Source organism: Pseudorasbora parva, chromosome 5, assembly GCF_024679245.1.
Source record: "Pseudorasbora parva isolate DD20220531a chromosome 5, ASM2467924v1, whole genome shotgun sequence".
NCBI lineage: Eukaryota > Metazoa > Chordata > Actinopteri > Cypriniformes > Gobionidae > Pseudorasbora > Pseudorasbora parva.
In genome coordinates, this window is record NC_090176.1 from 12658395 (window position 1) to 12671988 (window position 13594).

Genomic DNA, 13594 nt, shown 5'->3' on the forward strand with positions numbered 1-13594 from the left:
ATGCTTTGATTAAAATTTGAGGACGATTCTCTCAAAAATGTAGCTTCTGTAAGCTTTTATGTCAAAAAAGACTGGGCGTCCTTTCAAAAAAGTCCAATTATATTAGAACATTTGTGTAATAGTAAAGAGTAGTTTTTATTCAAATAAATCTGCAATAAACTGCTAATTATAATGCATTTGCAGGCCCTGATAACTAAAACAACTATTTACAGAATTTACAAGTGTTAAAAAACTCATTTAGTTGATAAAAACAGTCTCTAATTTAGTCTGCGCGTTGTGTATGGTAAGTGTGTGCGGCTGGCAGGCTCTTACACTGGCAGGCGCTGGATACTAATGAATACCTTGAAGACGACGCTAAGTAAGCATGAGGTATTCACCAATGCTTCTTACGACATCTCTTACAGAAACTACGCAAAATATTGTCTTTTGAATCGTTACTACATCCATCAATCAAATCTATGCTGGCTATGCATTGGCTAGGCATTGACTGGCTTTTCCAACTAAGGACCGGCGAGTTTGACTGACAGATGTATCACCCAGTGACGAGCTCCCTTTCTATTTATGTGTCCTAGTCAGCTTTTGATTGAAGGAGAGAGACCTGGGAGGGTTTAATTTGACCGGAACAGTCCACAGTACAGGGGAGATTGTCAAAATAATGATTATAATCGCTATTTCATTGTAAATGGACATGATTGATTACTCTTAACGCAAAGCGCTTATGCAAACAACGGAGGATTTTTAGTTTTTTCCCCTTATTTTTCGTTGTTTTGGATTAAAAGTGGGATGCATTTTGAAGAGTGGACTCTTACACAGACATGTATGCTGTTGTTTCGTGGATTCGTCCGATCTGATCTGAACGTCAGGAGATGAAAGATGAGTACCGCGTTCATTATGCTAATGTTTAAATAGCCACTGCTTTAGCATTTAATTTAACCCTTTCCTCTCTGGTGTATTTATTGCAAAAACGAGTTCAGAACATGAATCTTGAGTGTTTTAGCTTTCAAATGATGCATAGTTTGTGATAGTTGATTGAACAGCTTGTATAAAACAAAAGTAATTATAAGTAGAGACACGCCCACTTGCGTCAGACGCCCCGCCCACGAACCGGTGCGGATTAAGAAGTTAAAACAACAGCCAGAGCAAATACATTGTAACATTTTTATAGAGAAACAAACTATCTGTGAGATTAGATACTAGTAACAATTCTGCAGATATTTTGTATCTTAGCAAGCAGCGACGGAGCTTAGGTGATGCAATGACTATAGACGGTGAATAAATGGCAATCTACCTGTCACTCAAAATAATCACGCCCTTAATTATGCAGAACTTAAAAGTCTTTATATAATGTAAACGAATGAGTTATAAAAAAAAAAAAAAAAAAAAAAATCACCCCCCTCAGTCATCAAAATTATCCATTTAGGCCAAAACCACAATTTCTACCAGGCTGTAAACATGTTTTTTTCTGCTGAAAAGTTGGGAATTTTAACATGGGGCTCAATAAGAATCTGCTCCCTTCTGGAGCCAGTCCCTAGTGGCCAGTTTAGGAATTGCAGTTTATATTACTTCCGTATTGGCTTCAAAAGAGATCGCGGGAGGTTGCCGCTAGGACAATCTGCTTGTCGCAAGAGGCAGTGTCACGTGTTCCACAACAATGCTTAGCTTCTTGCAGATGAGCCTGCCTATTAATCCGCCTAATCTGCAGCACAATCGCTGTTGCCGATTAATAAAAAAAAAAGCCAAAAATCTGCCCAATGTATTGACTGGCAGATCAAATGGACGACCTCTAGTCATGACCTCACCTTCTAAATCAAACACCGGCAATTCAACAACTACATACTAATTCACTCGCATTCACGTCAAGTAGCCTTGTTTGGCTGAGTAAAGGCAAAACACACACGACATACAGGTGCTGATCATATAATTAGAATACCATCAAAAAGTTGATTTATTTCACTAATTCCATTCAAAAAGTTAAAATTGTATATTATATTAATTTATTACACACAGATGGATACATTTCAAATGCTTATTTCTTTTAATTATGATGATTATAACTGGCAACTAAGGAAAATCCCAATTTCAGTATCTCAAAAATAGCTTACGACCAATTCAAAGAAAGGATTTTTAGAAATTCTGATCAAATGGAAAAGTATGAACATGAAAAGTATGAGCATGTACAGCACTCAATACTTGAAGTTGGGGCTCCTTTGGCCTGAATTATTGCATTAATGCGGCGTGGAATGGAGTCGATCAGTCTGTGGCACTGCTCAGGTGTTATGGGAGCACAGGTTGCTCTGATAGTGGCCTTCAGCTCTTCTGCATTGTTGGGTCTGGCATATTACATCTTCCTCTTTACAATACCCCAGATTTTCTATGGGGTTATGGTCAGGCGAGTTTGCTGGCCAATTAAGAACAGGGATACCATGGTCCTTAAACCAGGTACTGGTTGCTTTGGCACTGTGTGCAGGTGCCAAGTCCTGCTGGAAAATGAAATCTGCATCTCCATAAAGTTGGTCAGAAGCAGGAAGCATGGCACGCTCTAAAACTTCCTGGTATACGGCTGTGTTGACCTTGGACCTCAGAAAACACAGTGGGACCAACACCAGTTGATGACAGCAGCCCAAACCATCACTGACTATGGAAACTTTACACTGGACCTCAAGCAAAATGGATTGTGTGCCTCTCCTCTCTTCTTCCAGACTCTGGGACTACGATTTCCAAAGGAAATGCAAAATTTACTTTCATCAGGGAACATAACTTTGGACCACTCAGCAGCAGTCCAATCCTTTTTGTCTTTAGCCCAGGCGATACGCTTTTGATGCTGTCTGTTGTTCAAGAGTTGCTTGACACAAGTAATGCGAAGCTGAAACCCATGTCTTGCATACGTCTGTGCGTATTGGTTCTTGAAGCATTGACTCCAGCTGCAGTCCACTCTTTGTGAATCTCCCCCAGATTTTTGAATGGGTTTTGTTTCACAACCCTCTCCAGGGTGCGGTTATCCCTATTACTTGTACACTTTTTTCTACAACTTCTTTTCCTTCCCTCACCTCTCTATTAATGTGATTGTACACAGAGCTCTGTGAACAAACCCTTTTTTTGCAATGACCTTTTGTGTCTTGCCCTCTTTGTGCAAGGTGGTGCAAGGTCGTCTTTTGGACAACTTTCAAGTTAGCAGTCTTCCCCATGATTGTGTAGCCTACAGAACTAGACTGAGATACCATTTAATGGCATTTGCAGGTGTTTTAAGTTAATTAGCTGATTAGAGTGTGGCACCAGGTGTCTTCAGTATTGAACCTTTTCACAACATTCTAATTTTCTGAGATACTGAATTTGAGATTTTCCTTAATTGTCAGTTATAATTATCAAAATTAAATAAATAAATAATTGAAATATATCAGTCTGTGTATAATGAATTAGTTTAATATACAAGTTTCACTTTTTGAATGGAATTAGTGAAATTAATCAACTTTTTGATGATATTCTAATTATATGACCAACAACTGTAGTACCTTCAATGGGCTTAAATGGCGAATGTGATATCACTTCTTTATAGCAGAAACTCCTGCAGAAAAAGTTAGGTGCCATCCAAAATGTAACTAACAAAATGTAGCATTACTCACCACAAATGTATAGGAGTAAAAACTACATCTACTCGTTCATAAATGTAGTCTAGTTTTCTACATACATTTCTACATTCTTAAATGTAGTCTATGTAGTCTAAAATTTATATTAGTCTATGTAGTCAAATATTTGATACTCAGTGCAACTAGTAGTTAGTACTTTTTGCATTAGCCAAAAAAGATGAAGTACTGTAACTAATTGCATTTACTCAGGTACTTTACCTAACTGGTCGTTAGTAGATCACGCGCAGAACTTTCTAGTCCTAAAGGTGCTTTTTTAAAATTGCGCTCTGACATTTATTTGCTGTGTTTAGTAAATCTGGCCAGAACAACCAAGTCTTGCTTGTGTATACTCTTATGTACTACATGCTTTTTTTTGTTTTTCTTGTCGTTCGTGGTCTTTGCTTTATTTTTTTGTGAAGCATTATTTTGCTTCGCTTCTATGATAAAGACACTCTTGCATTGTATGTTCGTGCATTTTGGGGGCGGAGCAAAGAAGGCAGGGCTGTGTTTTTGGATTTATTTCAAATATCAACAGTGCTTAACAATAATTTAGAAAAACTGCATACTGCACCTTAAAGACTTGTAACCTGGCACTAAGGTGTGCTATGTCTGTGGGCAAGTCATTTAGTAATGTAGTCAGGCTCATCATCAATTGACTCGAGGGGGTGGCTACAAAGCGAAAAAGTATAAAAGAGGTCAGGTCTTCTCTACTCACTGATTTGTGTCGTCTTTTCTTTCCCTTCTTCTTGTGTTTCTTAGATTTCTTGTAACTTCTCTCTGTGAAGATCAATATCACACAGTTATCATTGAGAGTCTCTGACTTCTGTTAAATGGTCATGATGTATTCAGTATTGATGTGCTGTGCAGGACACTGTTATTGATCCGAAAAAACACTGACCAGATTCCCCAGAGGAAGAGTGTTCAGACGGAGATTTAGATGTTGAACGTTTCTTCTTCTTCGAGTGATACTCATCATCCTCTGACTCCGAGCCCTTCCATGAACAAACACACAGGACACAAGTTAGAAGGATGTCTGAGAAAGTGTCTTGAGGAAGTGTGCATACCTGCAAACTCTGATCCCGATCAAACCAGCAAATAATACACATTAATACGCATACTCTCTAAATTCTTTATAGTGGTAACACCCTTAACTAATATATTTACATGGGTTCTAAAGGGAAGTTTAAAACATGTGCTTTATGAATTTGAACAGTCTAAGATGTTCTATCAAATTTACACATCCCGTGGGTACCAGTAATGTCAACTTTTTGGATAGTTGAATATATTAATAGTTGAAGAACAAATTGTCTCCTCTTTTTAGAAAAGATACATAAAAATAGGCTATCACACTTTAGAATATGGTCCAATTCTCACTATTAACTCAAATTTTGCATCAACAAACTCTTAATTACTGCTTATTACTTAAGCCTTGTTTATACTCGACGCGTCCGCTTGAGCGCAAGGGTGCGCGCAGCAAAAATTACGTCAACGCAGAGTGGACGGTTGCGTGCGTTGGGTCCGCAAGACCCCATTTCGCCTGGCGGTGTGCAGAGCATTTTTTGTAACAGCATGCGTGGCTCCGCTTCTCAGCGCTTTTTCCAGATGGTTTATAGAACAATTACTCCAAATCACCCTCTGTCGTTTCAAAGAATACCACAACGGCGAGCGCGTCAAGTATAAACGCCTCGTCCGTTTGGGGAGGAGCACGCGCAGTCAGTGGAGGCTCGCGCCGCGGAGCCAGGCGAAAGTATAAACAAGGCTTTAGTAAGGTAGTTGTTAAGTTTAGTTATCGGGTAGGTTTAAGGGTTTTAGAATATGGTCATTCAGAATAAGGCATTAATATCTGCTTATTTAGACTAGTGGTCGACCGATATATGGCATTTTTAAAATATCGCCACCGTTAAGTTAAGTTTTTCTGATTGACCAATGTGTTAGAAGCGGGACTGTTATTTTCAGGGTGTGCCAGACTTTATTTTGATGGGTGGCACTGAAAACGCCTTTCCCTGAGTACAGCAGTGTCTGATCACATAGCGCTCACTCTCTCTGTCTTTATTAAACTGCGTGCAGAATTATTAGGCACGTTGATTATCTGATATATTTTTTTATGTAAAGCACATGAAGTGTGAAAACAGAAGACTGTTTTTTATAGGCTTTATAGACTGATAGGTTGAGGGTGACTCTTGAAGGACCAGCATCACATCCTCTTGTACCAGTGTTGGAAGTTACTGGCAGTAAGTTTTGGGAGTTCATTTTTAGTCCATCTGCAAAATGGAGTTCAGGATAGGAGATTGACAAAAAATTAACTCCCAAAACTTGGAATATAAAATAGGCAATGGGTCAAGTTATAAAAGGACCAAACTGTGATGGCTAGATGACTGGGTCAGGGTATCTCCAAAACTGCAGCTCTTGTGGGGAGTTCTTGGTCTGGAGTGGTCAGTATCCGTCAAAAATGGTCCAAGGAAGGAACAGTGGTGAACCGGCGACAGGGTCATGGGCGGCCAAGGCTCATTCATGCATGTGGGGAGTGGAGGCTGGCCTGTGTGGTCTGATCAAACAAACAAGCTGCTCAAATTGCTCAAGAAGTTAATGCTGGTTCTGATTAATAAAGCTGTCAGAATACACAGTGCATTGAAGTTGGTTGCGTAGACCAGTCAGGGTGACCATGCTGACCCCTGTCCACCACCGAAAGTGCAAACAGTAGACACATGAGCATCAGAATTGGACCATGGAAGAATTGAAGAAGGTGGCCTGGTCTGATGAATCATGTTTTCTTTTACATCATGTGGATTGCTGGGTGTGTCGCTTACCTGAGGAACACATGGCACCAGGATGCACTATGGGAAAAAGGGAAGCTGGCGGAGGCAGTGTGATGCTTTGCGCAATGTTCTGCTGGGAAACCTTGGGTACTGCAATTCATGTGGATGTTACTTTGAAATGTACCACCTACCTAAGCATTGTTGCAGACCATGTACACCCTTTCATGGAAAAAATGGTACAGGAATGGTACAATCAGTGTGTATCAGTGGCGTGCAGTCCATATAAGCTGCGAATGCTCTGCATACCCAAGCCATTCGCGGACTCGCTGATTAGTATTAACACTATAATTTACAATAAATTCCATTGTTTGAGGTGTACCATAAAGCTTACATGATATAATCTTTTTTTAATACATATTTTGTCATTTATTTGGCAAACCATAGTAATTTTCTTCAAATCTGTAGTCTCATTCGCATGTTGCTCTGTTGTTTAGACGCGTGTCCTCAGCCGATGCGCTGTACCATTTCAAGGTAAAGCATTTAGATTTTGCGACATAAGTGCCACCTAGCAGACTTACAAAAATACAGCATACTTTGCAAACGCCCCTTTCACATGTTGCACTTGCGCCAAACTCAATCAAACACAACTCAACAGCTTTACTTGTGCTTGTGAAGGCAGGTAAATGTAGACATGGTCAAATATATTAGGAAACTTATAGCTCTGTTGCTATGTGTCGTGAGTGTAAGCAACTGAGCAGCTAACACTCTATATAGATCAAACGCAAATGTGCTTATTAAAAAATTAATCCAACGTGCAGGTGCACTTTTGACATAACACGTTAAAAAAAGCCACAGCTCGCCACTGATTACATTACGATTACGTGATTCCAACTTGTAAAAAGCATTCATGTCCTTGTAGAACTCGTAATTACAGCTTATTCAACGTGACTGTTGTCCCACCTGACCACTGCTAATTTATTTGCCGCTGATAGTGGTGCTATAGAAACATAATTCCCAGTCGGAGGTTATGAATAGATCCGAATATAACGTCAAAAAATGTCATCTCGAGACTACTATAGATACAGCATGAAGTTAACTAGTGTTCATGCCGATACCAGCTGCGCTCTTAGCTCTCCTCTCTTCAACGACGAATTGACACACCCACATCATTCCCTCTGGTTGAATAGTGCTTGTATTGCACACTTTTACTCATTCCCAAAGATTTCGCACTCAAACCTAAAGCGTGCATACCACTGATCAACCGTTTCAGCACATGAAACCGCCTCTCAAAAAGCTCACGAGTAAAAAAAAAAATCTATTTTTCATGCTTTATTACACTTAAACGGTCAAATACACACAACATGTCAAAATACCTGTCTTGGCGAATATTCAGATAAACACTCAGGAACATAAATAGTTGCGAAAGATAGCATGCTCTTAAAGTGACAGCAGTCTTATATTACTGTTACTCGTGTCATGTTAATTAAAAACAAAACTCAAAACTCCTCACAGCTCTTGACTGAATGACTTTAGTAAACTTTAATAGTAACTAAGCATTCATCTGTATTTATTTTAATTATAATGAAGACTATCCAGAGTTATTGTACAAGAAAGCAATGTGCTGTAATATCTGCTCGTGCCTGTCTAGTCTAGCTTTTAATTCATGTGCACCTTGCGGTTTATAAAATAAAATTTAAAAACTTGTTTAGTCTGGAATTGATTCAGTGTGCAGTGACAATGTTCTTGTTTGTTTGCAACCAAGTAAACTGTAAAATGCCTATAAAAAATTATGATTTAACAACTGCAATTCAAATAATATAGTTTTGAAATCCAATCAAATTACTTGTTTTATATTCAATTGGTCAGAACAAAAACAGCAGATGGGCTGAATGAAAATGCAAATTCACTCAGACAGCAGATGGTGCTTATGGAACAGCAGAAATCGAGAGCTTACCCCTGTACACAAACACCACTGTATTTGCCATTATACAGAGGTAAGATGAAAAGAAAATGCAATCAAAACTTTTCTGAAGACAACTCCCTTCAGATACATTCATATAAAGCCAGATGAATTACCCATTTCAATGTCAGGACAATGAATTTTCCCAAAAGGAATTATATGAAGATTAGATGTAGTACTCACAGATCGAGACCGGGAACGTTTTCTGTGGTGTTTCTTGGATTTCTTGGAGTGTTTTTTAGTCTTTGAGTGATGATGTTGACATTCGTGCTGTGGAGATATAATAAATGAATTACTAAAATCTTGATTCAAATTAGTGGACAGGCTTTCCAAGGATTTTCTTTCAAAGGACCCCATTAAGCCCTTTTTGTTTATTTTGTGGTCTATTAGAACAGGGTTTCATGCTCCAATATTTACATCACCATATTTGACGATGTTGCAGTACCTCCCTTCCCAATCTATCAGTATTGCTCTGTTTAGTTCCTAAAAGTCTGCTGTGATTTGATTGGTTGGCTGGACCACTCTGTTGTGATTTGTCAACTGCTTCAAGCCTGTTTTTGAAATGTCACACTCACTACCATAACCCTGAGTTTCAACACACTACCAGGGCTTGACAGTGCAAGTGTTTCACTCACTTATAAAAATATTCAACTTAAGAGCATGTGCTCTTTGGGAAATAATAAGTGTTAAGCCTAGACTACTAAAGACACTCAACCAGGCCCTGCCCCTTTATTTAGCATATGCCTTGGGCTGGAATGATTTAAATGAGGAATATTGTGACATGTTTGTTCCAGGAAGGAAACTCAGAAACAGTGCGCACTGATATAGAGAATAACTCCCTTTGGAGTGATTTTGTGCTTTGTAACTGACATTATGCTCAAACAGCAACATTACACTCTAAAGAAAGCTGACATAAACATTTAACATAAAACAAGCATAATAGGGAGAAAAAAAAGAAAAAAATCACGAAAAAAAACCCTGTACACATTTTTGTAGATATGAATCTGCCTTCTTTAAAAGGTTTTTATAATTATTTTATACCTCTAGTACATGCATGAAGTCTTTGAATATCCTCTTCCTCTCAGACTCCAGAGTAATGTCCTCAAATGCAGGCTCTTTTAGGAACCGCTCTCGTACCTGAACACACATTCACACCAGATCAGAGATAGATTCTGCTTCTAATAGATCAAATAATTGTTGATATTTATTGTAATAGCGTGACATACTCCCTCCCATGTGGCCTCAGGCTCTAGAGGGGGTGTGGCCTGTTTCAGCATGCTCTTAAATGCTGCCTCTTTCCTCTTCATCTTCCTGGCCTCCTCTTTCTCTCTCTCCCTTTCACGTGCTTCAGCCTTCTCGAGCAACTAAAAGCAGAACCAGGACAAAGAAAACAAACGCAGGCCAATGAATATGAACTAACCTCATTAAGCAGTAAACATAAACTAAACACACCGGTCTCTGCTCCAAACTCTAGCGAGCTGGCTTTCTTTCTAAATCACAATGAGTGCAGTCTGCTTACACTGTTGAAGGCCAGTTTGATGTTTCCCGCATCCAGCGTGGTGGCGCGTTTATCAGAGCTGATCACGGAGCCAAAATCCTCAAAGCCTGTGTTGATCTCCACCAGGAAGCCCTTATCCTGCACAAACACGTGCACACAAATGCGCACACACACTTCATCAAGGGCTTCTGCACAGATCTGATAAACACTGATCGTCAGTCTCTCTCTCTCACCTTCAGGATGTCTTTAATTATTCTCTTCTCGTCATGATAACGAGCTTTCAGATCCTCCACGTAAAACTTGAATAAGTCCAGAGGGGTGGAGCCTAAAAAACACACAGCATAACATTTATGAGCAGCATATCACTTTTACGATAAAAGACACCACAGCAGTGCATTAAATGATATAAAATTATCATTGTGTGAATTAAATAACATTAAATTATCATAGAGAATCATAATATCAAACTATTTTTTATTTGCCATGCAATTATTTTGTTTAAGAAAACCCGGAAAAAAAAAAAGAAATCGGCCATTTTATAGGTGCTGATGTATCAGAGTCATGTGGAGTTCACAGATTGTACTGGTGAAATCGAGACAGTCGGAAATGAGGACAGGACCCTTTTACGTGTATTATTTATCAGCATCAAAGCCTGCCACGGACTGAAAGTGCGTGTGAGAGTGTGTGAGTGTGTGTGAGAGTGAGACCTGGCTGGCCCAGCATGTTGTTGAAGCGGATATCAGCGCTGACGGTTGGGTACATCTCCATCCAGGCAGACATGGAGTGCAGCTGCCCATGATCGTGAAGCTCATCCAGGAATTTCTGCAAAGAACACAAACATCAATTTAAAACCATGCTAATGATGTTGTCCTTTACAAATGATTAATACTAGTGGTCAATTTTTCCTCACTTACATTTTTTTTCTTGCTGTTAAAAAACCCCAATGCGTTTCAAAATTGCACAAATTGAGACTTTTAAAAAGCCTTTCAAGTAAGATGGGGGACTGAAAGTGGGTGTATGCCAACACTAAACAAGAAGTTCAATTCGGTCAAAACCTGTCAGTAAATCCATACTTTTCCTGAATAAAATTGTCTAACTTTTCAGTAGATATTTCAGCCCACATTCTGGTCAAGGGTTTTAAATTCCAACATTCTGACCAATTTAAAATAAATGTACTAATGAAATAATTTATTATCGGGTCCTCACTCTTCACTCATAAAGCCTTATTTTCAGAGTTTTATTGACTATACAGTACAGTTCAAATGAGACTTGCTTATAGCGACACAAGCAGTTTTGCATAATGAAAATATGCATCTTGCAGCCATGTTTAATGATCAGTGATAATGTTTTTTAGAAATTCAAAAAATTGTATTTTAGAAAACTGAACAGGGGCAATAGTCTGCAAACATATTTTTCCTTACTTACCCAGACCCGGAAAATATTAAAATCAAATTCCATGCAGTAGGAACCCTGGTCTTTGTAACATGGGAGACTTAAATTGTAAACATTTTTGTTCCAAATGTATCTCTGACATGTGAGCTGTTGTTGTACGCAGTTTGAACCCACATTAAGAGCAAGGTAGATATTAATGAATAGCTTAAAACATATTTATACTCCAGTGGGTTTCTGAGTGTTAACAAAGCCGAGTGATGCTTTAGCATTCTGTCTCCCTCACGGCACAATGACCCGCAGTACCTTAAACTCGGTCAAAAAGATCATCTGTCATCACAGACTTTGTTAATATTCCAGCATCAAGTTCCAATTAATCAAGGTGAGAGCTTTCATATTAGCAGGCCTGGACAGGTGACGCAGCGGACAAACCAGGACAGTCACGTGTGTGTGCGTGTGTTACCTGGAAGGCCTCTCTGTTCTTGCGTTGTCTTCGTCTCTCTCGCAGCAGAGTTTTCTGTTTCTCGTCCTCCTCTTCTTTCTCAAGAGCACGGATGTGTTCCTCAAAACAGATCAACGCATCCTCCTTGTCCATGTCTAACACACACAAACACAGAGGAAGATAAAAGCTTTGGGGATATCAAACGCACTCACTCGCATTATGCGGGTTAAAAGCATTATCATGTGGACGTGGCTGTACTCTGTGTGTGTGTGTGTGTGTGTGTGTGTGTGTGTGTGAGCCTGTTTATGTGGTTTATGAGTACAAAATTGTATAACTACATGGGTATTACACTGGTATTACACTATAAAGGTGGTTTATGAGGACATATCAAATGTCCTCATAATTCAAATGGCCTTATAAACATACTAAATTATGCTTTTTTGAGAAAGTAAAAATGCAGAATGTTTCCTGTGATGGGTAGGTTTAGGGGTAAGGGCAGTGTAATGGGATAGAAAATACGGTTTGTACGGTATAAAAACCATTACGCCTATGGAGAGTCCCTGTAAACCACATAGACCAACATGTGTGTGTGTGTGTGTGTGTGTGTGCAGCATGTGTTTTCATACTCTGCAGCTCTTCATCTTCAGCAAAAGTGGGGTTGTCTAGCAGGTATTGCTGTGCCTCAGACCATGTAGTTCTATATGTCACATTGGCCATATTGTCCAAAATGTTCTTCAGTGCCTCCCAGTTCCTCTTCCTCAGCTGCTTGGCTTGTTCCTGAAACAAAGCATTAAGTCACAATCAAGTAATATTAGGCTACAGACAGGACAAGATCTTCTATGCATTGGTTGGGCAATTCAGCAAATTTAAATTTATATAGCCAAAATATTTTCTCTTCAAATTTGATGTAATAAATATTTTTCTCATTATTTGAGAAGAAAAAGTATACAAATACACAGTACAGATGACTCTAAATGCTGAAAAACATGATAAATGGCCATTTGATCTTTCATTCCAATAATAAAAAAATATATAACCTTATAATTAGCCTTAATAATCTAAATACACATTGGCCACGTTTACTGGCAGCCCAAGAAATTCTAATGAGTAAAATATCTCTGAAGTATATTCCCATTCATATTTACATTTATCATCACACCAGAGTGACCAGGAGCAGGAAATTGTCTAGCTTATGAGCTTGTCTAGCTAGTTTTACAGGACAATAAATATGGCCAAATGCCAAATACCCTTAATCATTCATCACAATAGGTAAAAACAAAGAATATAGTTCTGATGAGCAACAAAAGATTGTTGAGCTTCACAAAATAGAAAGTGGCTGTAAGAAAATAGCTAAAGCATTGACAATTTGCCTTTCCATGAAGTTCCAATAAACTAAAGATGCTACAAGTCTGCTTGGAAGGGGAGGACATGTGTCTATTGGCTTAATGCACAGCGAGGAGGACAGACAGATCGATGGTTAGAAGATCATCAGTGTAAATATGTATTTAAGAGAGCAGTGACAACCAGAATCAGTTTATCAAACCTTTTCTTTCTTAGCTAGATAGAAGAGCACATCTTCATAGATCTCCAGCCTGTCTCTCTCTGGAACACACGACCACACCTCCTGATCAGCGAACATCTGCTCCGCTTTCCTGGACGAGACACACATTTACTCACACACAACTTCTGTTTTATAACACGTCATAATGGACAATTTCATATGTGTGAAAGCCATAGACTGTAAAAAAATATGGACGTAGCGTCCGTGACGTCACCCATAGGATTCTGATAAGCCGTTCTGAAGCTGAAAGTATGGGCGAGCTGGGCGTTGCCATCTTGTGAGCGAGTCAACGCGTGTCACTCCCGGATAACAGAAAATGGGCAAAAAGGCGGGATGTGCGCGGAGCTGAGGTGACGCAATAACTA

The 13594-nt window shown here is 39.1% G+C and overlaps 1 protein-coding gene across 4 annotated transcripts in view; it reads right to left on the reverse strand.

Moving 5' to 3' along the window:
• The window catches only part of prpf40a (PRP40 pre-mRNA processing factor 40 homolog A), a 44765-nt gene that overhangs the window by 2668 nt on the left and 28503 nt on the right, over window positions 1–13594 (reverse strand). For 3 of the 4 annotated variants that reach the window (XM_067443270.1, XM_067443269.1, XM_067443268.1), the window contains 11 exons: window positions 13212–13320; window positions 12295–12445; window positions 11690–11823; window positions 10545–10659; window positions 10071–10162; window positions 9859–9975; window positions 9566–9703; window positions 9381–9476; window positions 8523–8609; window positions 4522–4615; window positions 4339–4400 (listed from right to left, as the gene is read on the reverse strand). In XM_067443270.1, coding sequence (XP_067299371.1) covers window positions 4339–4400; window positions 4522–4615; window positions 8523–8609; window positions 9381–9476; window positions 9566–9703; window positions 9859–9975; window positions 10071–10162; window positions 10545–10659; window positions 11690–11823; window positions 12295–12445; window positions 13212–13320 — 1195 coding nt within the window. The remainder of the gene's footprint in view (window positions 1–4338; window positions 4401–4521; window positions 4616–8522; window positions 8610–9380; window positions 9477–9565; window positions 9704–9858; window positions 9976–10070; window positions 10163–10544; window positions 10660–11689; window positions 11824–12294; window positions 12446–13211; window positions 13321–13594) is intronic. The other variant, XM_067443271.1, reaches the window with a different exon arrangement.